Here is a 14,014-nt window from a genome sequence, read left to right as displayed (position 1 = left end):
ATGTCTGACACCGGTAAATAATGAAGCTAAAAGAGACACAAGCTGTTCTTCTTGTAACATTCATGTGCAAGTTTGGTATTTCTGACACTGTCATAAAATAATCTCAGGCTATCTGCAGTCCACAAAAAGCTTACCCTGACTGATCCAAACTTAAATAATTCTTCAATGGTGATGACATCAAACTACCTTGTGTAAGTTTAGCAACTCGACAGAACACTTAGAACAACCAATTTATTACTGTATCGTATTACCAAGCCACTAAACTACTATACAGGGATACACTGATACCAATACCACTATCCAGTATTGGGTCCGATACTGGACGGAGGACTGGTACTCGGAAAAAGCTCTCCGACACAATCCACAGTACTATGTCACGTCAAGTCGCTCGCAGGTTCGCACGAGGTGACGAGCGATGTCCGCGGTTTTAAGATTCTTTAATACTAACGAGAATGACAAAAGTAAAGGACGCTGCCATACGTGTACTGTTACAGCTGCAAGTCTGTCGAAGATGAACATAGCGTAGAGGCTGTGTGCAGGTGATTCACAGCAACTCATAGCCTTCACATATCGTTTGCGTACGTAGTATGATTTAACGGCATTTGATAAGCACTTGTATCTGTAATTAGTATTGGCAAGTAGCTAAAGGTAAGCACTCAAACACTACCCACAATACAATGTGTAATTTGAAAGTACATTCCCAAATGCATTAGGAGTGTGTTTGAAAATGGTACAACACTTGTTTTTATTAGTTTAGTTTTCCCGAAATTTTTTTTGCATGCATCAATCAGGTGCATTGACTGAGATGAAGAGATGAGAGGCGTAAAGCAAAGTGTTCAACATTGTTGTAGATCTACAGTTAAAAAACAACAACAAAAAGAACGTTCTGTTCATGTTCGATATTTCTGTGTGTTCTGTACCGTACATCGATGTTGGCAAAAGTCCAACATGCTCATCGTAATCAGACAGGAATCTATTTTCAATATATCAGAACATCATAATCCTGCGCAGGGCACCGGGGGAAGCTCAGAGAGTCGGATTTACACATCACATGGCAGAGCGTAAGAGGACAGGCAGCCAGAGATTGAGAGGCAGAGAGTAAAAAAAGCAACAAGAAAAAAAACAACAACAAAAAAAAAAAAAACAAGTGAGAAAAGGAGAGGAAAATACATTAGTATTAGTCTGGAAGCTGCAATTTGTTAGGGAGTGCTGTGATGACAACGCATGCATAATCCTCAGCAGAGAGCAGGACGCGCTGGTTGATGGAGATGATGGGCCCTTCTTTAGCTGATTAAATCATGTCTGTGCATATCTGTGATAATCAATTAAATTTCTCATGGGAAAACACAAACACATAAGCTCTCGACGCCGCTGTCGATTCACAGCGCTGCCTCACTGCAACACGTAACGCCTCAAGTCCTGCGATCACCACAACAAGTCCAGCAAAATGCTTTGTTTGGGAAAACAAACATGACATGGGTACAGTATGAAAAGCGAGTGGCTGCGGATCCAACTGTGACGTAAGCGAGCCCAGCTGTGGAGTCTGGCGTGGGCTCGAGACACACTCTTTGTATATTTACAGCTACAGGAGACAGCTGCAAAAACCATGTTCAGACAGGGTCAACACCAGAATGGCTTTCAGACACAGTAACAATAAAAAAATACTGTAGGAGAGTATTCGTTTTTCTTCTCATCGATGGTGACCACAGCCAGTGAGCATTTTAAATGGTAAAAGGGAAATAATGCGCAATGAGATCATTTATACCCGAGTGAAAATGAGATGAAAGAAATGACAAGGAAGCCAAAAGAAAATGTGTCAAGAAGGTGAATATGGGGAGAATTCTGTTCGAGGGTGTTTAAAAGTACCATCTTTCAGCCAGATGTCCAAATTCAACCAGCCAGCATCAGATTATTACGAACATTTTTTTTTTTACTCACAAGGCACAGCATGACGGTACAGATTGGCTCGGATGGTCTTCTGCAGTTCATGGTCAGGGGAAGATTTCTGAAACCTCAAGCTTAGGTAGTGTTTCAGGTCTTTGTTGAGCTTGTGACCTGCAAAGAAATAAACAGTTGACGTAAACAAACATGACATAAAAACATATCTTCATAACATATCTTCTTCTTCTTTCTTTTTTTTTAATTGGATCAAAAGCAAGACCACAGCACAGAACGTCCTCAGTACGCAGATCCAAAACCAGCACAGTTTACGTACTTAAAGACACAGGACAAAACCTTATTTATCCACTGGATGTGGCTCATCCATCTATCTTCTTTCCAGCTTAATCCACATGGGGTCACGGTGGCAAAATGTCTTAGTTCTAGTTGAAGAACATAATTAAATGTCTTTTTGAGGTCATGTGAGACACAAACACTAAAAACTGAAAGGGGGAGAGTTTAGGCTAAAAACTCTGTTAATAGATAAATTCTAATGACAGTGAGCTAAACTGTTGCTCTGCATGTTGACACATTTGACCACTAAAATCAAATGTCATGTCTTAATTTGAACATTACATCAAACAAATCACAAAAATCAAGAAAAACCACTAAAATGCCAAAAGAAATTGGTTATTTTCTGAAATGCTGCTGTTCGAAAATAGAAATTCATGTGATCAAAACAGAAATGCGGTGCAGTTGCTTCTAGTTAAAATTGGATCCATAAGAAGAAAGAACACTATTATATTGAAGTGAAACTCTCAAAGACTCATTTTATCGCAGTACTCAACAACAGTATCAAGTATTAGATAATAAAGTGTGGCCTTCATAGATATATTGCACTTATATTGTCTGTTATGTTGTAAGATGAAACTGTAACCGTATGGATTACAGGTTGGTTCTTTCTGTGGAGCAGAGCCTGACCCAGGTTTGTTCTAATTGATTAAAACACGCTCTGATTGGCTGGATCCATCCAATCAGGTGGGCTGATGCTGATGACCGAGTCTGAACAGAGCTCCAACTCTCACAATGGGGCCAGATGGTCAGAGCTCGCTCTCACGCCAGGGTCTCATTTAGGACCATTTAATGATCTCCAAATATATCATCCATGTCTGGGAGAGCTGGCAGCCAGTTCTGGGGGAGGTGCCACGGCCTCCCGCCGGCCTCAGATCACAGTGTTGGAGTCTCCCTTGGCTCAGTGTGAGGGGAGAGTCGGTCAGTAGGTAGAGTTTAAAGTCACAGACACAGACATCCAACTGGAACTAATGAGAGAGGATTCTGATCAAATTATTTCAATTTGATTGAAAGTGCACATGGCTTGGCAAATACAAAGCGATTTTCAGCAGAAGACGGTTAAGCCTCCACCCCCACTTTTGTTTTTCACTCAGCAGCTTTTTGGATCAGCAGGTGCAGGATGAAAGAGGACAACAATATCTAAAAATCCAATTCAACTTTTTGCTAACTAGAACTCAGCTGATTCAAGTACAATTTGTAGATAGTGCTCAATCTTCATCATTCATTTGTTTGTACGAGGGATGAGCACAATTATTGATACTTAGGTAGTTGTCGATTTTTTTTTTTTAAGCAATGGGATCTCGATATTCTAGCCCCCAATATTGATACCCCCACTGTAACACTTTCTATTCTGGGTTCTTTTCAATGTTAAGTTGGCATGTATGAACACTAACATACAACTGACATATTTGTTGATTTTTGCAGTGTTGGGAAAACTATGCAATTTCGTTTCAATACACTGGAACATCAGAATTTATCAAGTGAGTTGTCCACTCTTTTACTCATTCGATGGGATGTACCTTCCTATTATTAGATTAATTTAAAGGTTTTTTATAAGTCATATGAATCCAATGTAAATGCTATATCAAGATTTGTATTGTATTGGGACCCATTTGATACTTATTTTTTCTTGCTATATTTACCTGCAAAGTGGTAATGGATTTGTTATTTGTGACACACGTGGCCTTTTTTTGTTTAGAAATAATTTTGTTTCACTACATAATGCCAAGAGAGCAGGACACCCTATAGGTCAGAACACAAAGTTTCACAGCCATGCGGTTATAGACCGAACATTTGTTTGTTGTATGGAGCAGTTTAAGCCAGTCTTCGTGAGGCATTTCCTGAATACAGCTTACACATCACTATTCTTGCGTGTTGTCGATATCTGTGCATTTAAAGAGTCCTCTGCGTTACTCATCAGCTCAAACTTCTGGCAGATTTGTTTCGTCTAAATACAGCAGCAGTGAAAGCACCCTCAGTGAATCATCCGTGCTGCTCTGTGTATCTACTTCTTTCTTCCTTTTTTCGAACCAAATTGGCTCCTCCTCTTGAAACGTTGATAATGCAGATATTGCAAGCGAGCGTAGGACTATTTTGGCTTTCTACTTTAAAATACTTTGACATATTAGCTGCCGTGTTGTTAATGCCGCTACAGTGAGGTGACATGATGGTTCTCAGTTTATGGCAGGTCATTAAGAAAAAACGTTAGTTGAGCTCATTGGCTCCATTTTCCAAGGGCGATGAAATTAAGAAATTCTAAAGTAAGCCCTGATCCCATACTGCTGACCTGAACAGGACATCCCTGCCTTTAACCTTCTACTTACTGACCGTTTCCTTCTTTCCTGAACTGAGTCTCTCTCCTTCCTTCCATTGCAAGATGTTGTCGTTCTCTGGCCTGTAATCTGTGCTCTCTCCTCTCTGTCCTTCCTGCACCTCTGTGCCTTCCTGCAGGATCTCTGACATCTCAGATGTCTGTGATTCCTGCCTCTGGCAAGTCTTAAGTGAGCAGATTAGCTTTCTGTTTGGTGTTTTCTGCCCTGTCTCTTTCTCTCCAGCCATCCCAACGACCACTTCTGAATCTGGATCTGTTGGAAACAACTCTTGAGAGTGAGATTAGATGATCAGCACAAAATCTTTGAGGGTTTTTTTTTGTAGTTTTTTTGGGGGTTGTTTTCTTCAGGGGTCACCACAGTGGATCATCTACTTCCATCGATATCTATCTGCTTCTTCTACTGTTATAAAAACTATCTCCGTGTCCTCCTTTACTACTTCCACCAGCCCTCTCTGAGGTCTTCCTCTTCTCCTTCGCCCTGGTAGCTTATAGTGTATATATGAACTCTTCTCTCTTCATCACGTCACAAATCACATCAACATGGCCTCTTCAGCTTGATTTCTAAACTGCTCAACTTTATCTCCCTCCAATCTGTTCTTTTCTAATCCTGCTCACTCCTCATGAAAATGTCACAAAAGCGCACCTTCATCTCTGCCACCTCCAGTTCAGCTTCCTGTCTCCAAACTAAACATGATGGCAGGTCTCAGTACTGTCTTGTGAAGCTTCTCTCTCACGTCAGCCCTGGCACTCGTCTCCATCCTGCTGCCTGCACTTTCTTCTTCACCTCTTTAGTTACCCGTCCATTCTTCTGGATGGTTGATTCCAGGTACTTAAACTCATCAACCTTCACTGCCTACTGTGTCTTCCTCCTTCACCTTTTCACCTGCCTCCGTCTTGTTCACACACGTGCATTGTGTCTCGTCTCCGACCACCAGTCATCTTCTCTAAAGTGCAGACCTCAAACACAAAACAAAAAGCTAGACATCATTCATTCCTTGAGATGTTGCAGATAGAAGACGTGTATGAGGTAAAGATTTTCCCACACAGGTCAGGAACAAAGCAGGAAGCACCAGGGGCAGGAGCGGAGAAGCTATGATGGTATCAAGGGTAGAGGGTTGGGGGTTTTCTGCCCAGAAATGGAGTCACGGGCTTGTATTCTTCTTTGCTGTATTTTTTCGTATGTATACACACACACACACACACACACACACACACACACACACACACACACACACACACACACACACACACACACACACAATGTAATTCAGTGCTAGCAAAGCACAGTCAGGTAATTGTTACCTAGCAACCAGCCAGTGCTGACGACCATCATTACGATCCCTGCTAGGCAAGCAGAAGCGAGATTGTAAAAGGAAAAAAAACAAAAAAACAGACACAACAGCACCCTCTTTCTCTCTCACTGACAGGCACATGCGCGTGCACACACACATACACGCACAAGCACACAAAGACACACAAACACTTGCATTTCATGTCTGTAGCCGTCTGATTTATAGAAACAACATCTCATCAAAAATGAAATATGCTCCACATACATTAGTGGTGGTATTCAGTGCCTTGTCAGTTGTGCTGGCTCAGATGCTTTCCTTGAGATAAAGGCTGGTGTCAGGAACAACCCCCTCCCGAGGGTACGTGCCAGCGAGTGGAGGGCGGGCTGCCCAGGTGTCGCACTCCATCAATGAGAAAGTCATCAAATATTCAATATTTATGAGGATTAAAGCCACGTGGATCAGAGATTACAATCACACTACTGTGGTGTGCGTGCATGTGCCCACGTGTGTGTGTGTGCGCGTGTGTGTGTGTGTGTGTGTGTGTGTGTGTGTGTGTGTGTGTGTGTGTGTGTGTGTGTGTGTGTGTGTGTGTGTGTGTGTGTGTGTCTCTGTGTTTCATATTCTGTTTACTTAATCTCTGTGTGGATATTCAGTCACAAATCATGTTTTGTAAAACAAATATGCAGATGTTGCACTGCAGTAGACAATTCACTCATATGTCCAATTCAAGAAAGAGACATGGATGTCCTCTCATCCACACTGACAGGACATTGGTGGATTGAAGTCATACACTTCAGTTGTGTCATTGTTTGATACATTTTAAGGGAAATTAAACAGTTTCATTATCAAAATATTATATTCTTCAGCTTTCCAAAATAGCATAGAAATATTGCTTATAGCCGCATAGGCAGAAAAATATTGCTAATATACACGTACTTCCACTACGGTTACTTCCTATGCTTTAACAACCGTCCGTCTTTGTAGGAGTAAAATGAACGCTTAATTCATTAGTGCTCTGACCTAAATGTCACCATCAACAAATGCTGGTAAAAACTGATGTTATTATTAGTAACACAGTCATTTTAAATTTAGTTGAATATGATTGTGCATTAAAAGCTAATGAATAATCTAACATATAGATTACAAATCATTAAAAACACAAATTGATTTCTCTGTGTGGGGCACATTTTGATCATTTAAATTGAGTTTAAAATATTTTCAGTTTTTTGTTTTCCATGATCCAAAATCATCAATGTTTGTCTATTAAAAGATTTATTTTTTCATGAACTTTTTCCTGATCTGAACACATTGAATACATGCAGGTTATTGAAGATGCCTCGGCTGGTAGAGCGGTCGTCTCCCAATCGGAAGTTTGCAGGTTCGATTCCCACCTCTGCCTGTCTCCATGCCGAAGTGTCCTTGGACGAGACACTGAACCCAAAACTGCTCCCATTGGAGCAACGGCGCCTTGCAAGGCTGCAGCCTCCAATGGTGTGTGAATGAGTGTGTGAATGGGTGAATGTGATGAGCTATGTAAAGCGCTTTGGGGCTGCTCACACAGCTGTAAGGTGCTATATAAGTGAAGTTAAAATCACATACAGTCAATCTGTCATTAAACGATAATAGCTTTGAGGGGATGTTATTGTCATAATAATAAAACTACCTAAAACAGTGGTACGTATAAAGATGTTTCCTGAGAGCTGAGATATTTGAAGACATGGCAGGTAAAAGACTGCGACTCAGATTGGTGCTTTTCGAGATTGATGAAGCAGAAGGGAGCTCCTGTCCTCTTACAGATAGACAGAGTGCCATGGAGATAGATTTAACCCAAATAAGAGTGGATTATACACATCCTCCATGCCTCTAGTCAGCATTACATAACCTTAAATCTAGTTATGCATCCCATCTCATTTTGGGAATGGGAGTGGGGGTTGGGGAGAGGGCTGTGTGTGCACTGACACATCTAAAGAGACAAATTATTGTCTATATCCTGTCAACATGTCACACACACAAACAAATTCACACAAAGTGTACATCTCTTAAGATCTATCTCCAAATATCAAGCGTGGTATAAAAATGAAAAAAGATTTCAAAAGATTTCGATAAAAATGTGATTTCAGTTGCCTGACAGAAGAGGAGGACCATATGGTAGTAGCTGCCTAAAACATCGGCAAAAGGCTGTGCCTTACAGCAGCAGCCGTCTATAGTAATCACATTACAGCTGTCATCAGCACACGTCACTGTTACCGCCTGTCAGTCAAGACTGAGGGAGGAAGACCTTATTTCAAAGCAGTGAGGGAGAGATCCAAGCAGCAGTCCTTCGTGTGGGTGGTTGTGATTATATTTCTGTAAGAGGAGCCGAGTCTAAGATCTTATGGAGTATTAATTGTGGTGTGTGTGTGTGTGTGTGTGTGTGTGTGTGTGTGTGTGTGTGTGTGTGTGTGTGTGTGTGTGTGTGTGTGTGTGTGTGTGTGTGTGTGTGTGTGTGTGTGTGTGTGTGTGTGTGTGTGTGTGCTCAGCTGCTGATTGGGATTCATCTGCTGTCCTCCAGCTCAACACTGCCCTCTGTGTCGCAGAGCCTCACGATCATTAAGCCTGCTTCACACAGACCCGTTACCATGGCAACCCACCGCCAACCAGTGATTGAGAGGGGCTGTGTGTGTGTGTGTGTGTGTGTGTGTGTGTGTGTGTGTGTGTGTGTGTGTGTGTGTGTGTGTGTGTGTGTGTGTGTGTGTGTGTGTGTGTGTGTGTGTGTGTGTGTGTGTGTGTGTGTGTGTGCAAAACCTTTGTGAGATGCTGCCCCCCAGTGGCGGATCTTAATTAAGTGACGTCGGGAAAAGAAAATAGAAAAAACAGGCCTTCAAAGGTTGCTTCAAAGATGTGGCACTTAATCCCTTCAGGCTGCACTGGGAGGTTTTCAGAGATGCTCAATAGTTTGTTTGATGTTCTCTCTCCCTGTTCTCTCTGTGGCTGCAGTGGTTTTCTCCGGATTTCTTTCCAGTCCAAAAACATACATGTGAGGTTCAATAGTGACTCTATATTGCCAGTGTGTGTGTGTGTGTGTGTGTGTGTGTGTGTGCGTGTGTGTGTGTGTGTGTGTGTGTGTGTCCCTGCTCGTTAGCTGGAATTAGCTCCAGGGCCCCCTGACCCAGAACCTGAAAATTGTTCATTGCAAACTAACAATCCTAAATTAAAGTAACACTTTACCATCTGCTATTCAACTATTAGCATCTCCATTCCTAGTGTCTCTTCAATATTCAAGGAAGTTTGGATGATTGTATGAAGGGTACATCTTCCTTTACACTCTAGAAGTAGAGGAATGTCCTTTAGGTACAGGCTTGGAGTTTTCACTCAATTCAGAGATGATGTATTGAAGCATGAAAATCTACCACCTGCAACATTAAACCAGTATTTTTATTTGAATAGAGCCACATGGAGTGAGTTGGATAGCAGATATAATACGTAACACTGCTGTGGCAAATGAAGGAAACACACCAAGTGGCAGACCACACATGCAGGGAGACTGTAGCTTTACTCTGGTCACAGTAGAAAAAAAATCCCTAAATTACCGCTACTCTGTGGGAGAATGCCGCTCTTAAGGGGAGTAATTACTGACAGCAAAATATGTATTACAATAGAGAAAGAACATGGCAATACTGGTAATGTTAAACTCTTGTTTTCCCACAGTATTTACACTAAAACAAATTCCAAACATTATTTTAAAACTCCAGTCATTGTCTAAAGTCTATAAATGTACAATGTATGTGTTTATTTTCTTAACATGTAAAAATCCAGGTGAGTCTTTCATGCAAAGAGTTAGTGACTTACAACCTTTTTCACACGTAGAAATATGCAGATTTTTGTGGTGTCAACCCGGGAACATAATATTGAGAGACGGAGAAGATCCAGGGTAACTTTTTCCTAACAGAATTTGTTTCAGTATACGGACAGGTGTACTAACGTAATAAAGCACAACACAACATTACAATACAACAACACAACAAAACAAAAACACATAGCAACATAACTCAACACCACGATAAAACACAGCAAAACTGCACAACACGATACAACAAAAACAACACCTAGCACATCCAAACAACGCAAAATAACAGCACAGCACAGAATTACAACATGATAAAACACAGCAAATAAACAGAGCACAACATAGCGATGCAACAATCCAACTACAAAACAACATAACAAAACAGCAACACGACACAACAAAAGTCAGCACAACACAAGACAACACTGCGCAACACAATGAAACAACACAACAGAACAACAAAACCAAAAAAACACAGTCAGACAGTCACACAACGCAGTACAACACAACAAACAAAATAAAATAAAAAATTCTTGTTTCTTCAAAAACCAACATTTAACTTTAATATCAATTGCTTTACTTTCTTGAAAGTTTTATTTTTTGCATGACTGTGGATCTACAGCTGTGTATTGAATGAAACAAGTACATATGGAGATATTATCTTATAACAGGCCAAATATGCATTTTCCTGTCCGTTTTGTCAATTAAAATGTAACAAAACTGAAAAGGTCTTCAAATGACCTTTAACAACACACATGTTTACAAATAGGTAATTCAAAAGTAAGTTCAATTCCTTTTTGTGCCCACCCCGAAGAAAATAATACTCTTGATGACAGAACCAAAGAGCAGTGTGTGTGTGTGTGTGTGTGTGTGTGTGTGTGTGTGTGTCACATTTTGATCAGGAAGGCTCCGCTCTGTCTGCCTCCTTCTGTCTGCTCTCAAGCTCTTGCAGCAGAAAAAAGCTAAAATCACAGACACAAAAGCAAACACCAATTGTCTAATATTGTAAATATATATTATTTTCAAAATCTTTAAATGTGTTTGTGTGGGAGTCTCAAGACATCTCAGGCTGATAACCCTGAGCTCAAATTGAAGACAAAGAAACGGCATTTCCTCCAGGGAACAAATAATATTGTATTTCCTCTGGTTGATTCTAAATGGTGGCCACAGTGTAGGAACTGGAAATGCTGGTTCCTAAACAGTAATTTCCATTGTTTCAGCAGCTTCCTGTTGGTCTCAGGACATCCCGTCAGTCAACACTGGACTCTCCAATTACAGATGAGAGCATTTAACAGCACATTATCCAGTAATCCAAGGAGAAGCTGCCTGAAAGTGGCGAAGATCAGCAGGAAAGCAAAACTAATCAGATACTCTTGCTCCCACTGAAGTGCTTCCCCTTGACTCTACTGGTGCGAGAAAGTAGCTGAAATATCCAGCTATTATACTGAGAGAGTTCATACCATCAGTTGATGTCATAACACAGAGCACATTCACACAATCTCCGCCCTTCACCGTCCCCTAACGGCCTCCACAACCAGCCACACCCAGGCCTCCTTCATGTTTTTCCCATCGAGAACGTCAGTACAAGCAGGAAACACGGAGCCTCACAAGACGTCATCATCACATTCAGCAAAATCTGTTTCAAATGACTTTAACTTGTGAATCATTCAAGCACAAAAGGTGTCAGATGCTTTTATAGTGATCAATGTTCTTGCAGTTTGCATGTTTTCCCTGATGTGCATGCACCTGCTTCCTCCCACAATCAAAAACATGGTTGCTTCACCAACGGGAAATACTAGATTGGTCATTGGTGTATCGTACTGAAGATTTCTTTATGTGTTTGGCCTTTTCAGAATGGTTTGATTTCTTTACAAATGAGGTTTTTATTGTACTTTCAGATGCAATGAAGAACGGCTCTGAATGAAAGTAAAAGTAAAAGGCTCACAGAAAGATGTGCAGTAACTGTCTGAAGAAGCAGCATGTTGATTTAGAGGAAGCAAAAACATGAATCAGTTGGAGGAGGGAATAGTTGTTTTCATCAGGCTTGTACTTTTTGTCAATACAAATAAACGTGACAAAAAAACAATACAAGTCAAGATTTATTGGAAAACCTGTTTGTTTTTTTGACAACAATCATCAGTGCACTTATTTACTGGATTATCTCACAGCAAAGTTATATAGAGAATCAAATGGACAATAACCTCAAGATGTTGGTCTTTCTAAGAAAAAAAACAACCCATGATCACATATGGGAAAAATCCTGAATGGCTTGTACAAAGATTTAGTCATATTATATTATAATTGACATTAGATAAAGAAAATCATCACAAAATAGATGGCAACAGACTCATCACCATATCCAGAATCCTGCAAATATATTCTGTGTAAAAGGATTCGAACAGAAAGAGAAAACAGAACCAGAGAGTTAACTGAAGATTAACGACATCTTCTGTTTACTGCCTTCAATAGAAAATTGACTGATGAAGTTATTTAAAGACGCCACACTGTCCACTCCACACCGGTTTAGGAAGGTTTCTGCAGTTTGGACAAAGCAGAACAAACAGTTTATGCGAGGAGGAATGAGCAAGGCCCGGCCTGACCCAGTTCTCCGGTGCTGCTGAGTAACAGTGAGCAGTGAATGATGGGAGAGCGGGTTTGAAGGAAGACACACACACACACACACACACACACACACACACACACACGCACACACGCACACACGCACACACGCACACACGCACACACGCACACACGCACACACGCACACACGCACACACGCACACACGCACACACGCACACTGAAGGGGAGCAGAGGCGGTATGTTCCGCTCCAGTGCGCTGCATCTGTTCACTGCTAAATATAACCAGAAGAACCGAGGCCTACCACTCCCTCCACTCTGTGCTGCTATCCAGACGGCCAAACGATGGGGGAAGAAAAGGGAGAGAGAAAAACAGAAGAGAAACGGAGGTTGGTACAAGAGTGACGGCTGTAGAAAAATGGAATAACTTGACAGCTCAATCTTCAAAGGTGGGGGCACCGCCTGCCCAATCGCAGATGTCAACATCGACCAAAGATGGACGATAAACCGGACAAAACAAGAAAATCAGGCTCAAACGAAGCAAAACACCTAAATGTGCCACTTTTGGCAAAACAAAGCTGCTGCTTTAATGTGTCCATTGCATCTTGTTCCTGCAAATGGGCGAGGCGTGTAAAAAATAAAAGAAAGAAAGAAGCTTGAAGCTGAAAAGCCTGTGATGAAAGCATGATGCCGCATTCAAAGTGTGAGCAGGTTATGACTTCTTGCAGGCTGCTTCTGGTTCACGTCACTGTCACACACACGAGAGAGCCCAGGAAGCCGGTGTCCACAGCGAACAGCATTGTGCTTCTACTCTGTCCCACCACCAACTTATACAATGAAAGACGATAAAACACAAGGAGTTAAGACATTAGGCGTGAATTATGGCTTCTATGCGTTTGGATGAAGGAGTGGAAGACAGGGAAGCTTTTCCACGGGGTGTAATAACCACTAATTTGCACCTTGAGGGTTGTAATTGAAGGGGCTGCTTGTGTTGTGGATGCAGCCCACAAACAAACACGTGAACAGGAGACCAGAATATGAGCAATCTGCTGTGTTGAACCTTAGAATAATTAACATAGGATTTAATCATAGACTATATATATTACATATAATAACATTGACATATTTATCACAACTTTTAAAAAGATTGTAAGCGAGAAGCCACGCATCAGACATGCACAGCAGTAAGAGGGAGATATACTCGACAGTCAAAAGAGTCATTAAACTAATCGGTCATGTGAATTTCCTCAGTTTGTTACCAGATGAATGCTGCTGCCACAATTCTTTTGCACAGTGGAAGCACTATTTCAGAAATGCCAACTGGGCATTTTTTTTTTGTTTTTTTTTAAGGATTTAGCTAATGTGCGAAGCAGAAAAAGTAGACTTAGCTGGAAAAATTTGGCAAAAACACACACAACAAAAATGACACGAGTTCGGGAAACGTGGTTTCAGGTGGAGGAAGCGTAAGCAGGGATGATGCACTCACGCGGGAGCCAACGTCTCAGTTTCAATCAAGAAGGATTGCACAGCAAAGTGACGGCTGAAGAATAAAGACAGGCATCAAATCCCAGCGACCAACTTAAGTGTGTGCGATGTTCAAAATATGCAGATGCCTTTTGCTTTCGTCTCCCAACATAAATGGTAGTTCTTCCTCACAAAAACAACGGAAGAGGAGGTGATTAAAGTGGTACTGCAAAGAAACAGCGGGAAAACAGAGGAATGATTCCGACAGCGATGTTTTTCTGTGACATGTGACT

At 41.3% G+C, this 14,014-nt stretch overlaps 1 protein-coding gene across 1 annotated transcript in view; it reads right to left on the bottom strand.

The window, feature by feature from the left end:
* LOC308113484 (membrane-associated guanylate kinase, WW and PDZ domain-containing protein 1-like) overlaps positions 1-14,014 on the bottom strand; it is an 80,641-nt gene that overhangs the window by 53,505 nt on the left and 13,122 nt on the right. The window contains exon 2 of the mRNA XM_080469827.1: positions 1,939-2,055. Within this exon, the coding sequence (XP_080325953.1) occupies positions 1,939-2,055 (117 nt within the window). The remainder of the gene's footprint in view (positions 1-1,938; positions 2,056-14,014) is intronic.

Source organism: Lipophrys pholis (genome assembly GCF_963383615.2).
Source record: "Lipophrys pholis genome assembly, chromosome: 8".
NCBI classification, from domain to species: domain Eukaryota; kingdom Metazoa; phylum Chordata; class Actinopteri; order Blenniiformes; family Blenniidae; genus Lipophrys; species Lipophrys pholis.
Note: the sequence above shows the minus strand (reverse complement) of the source record. Positions and strands in the feature narration are given on the sequence as shown.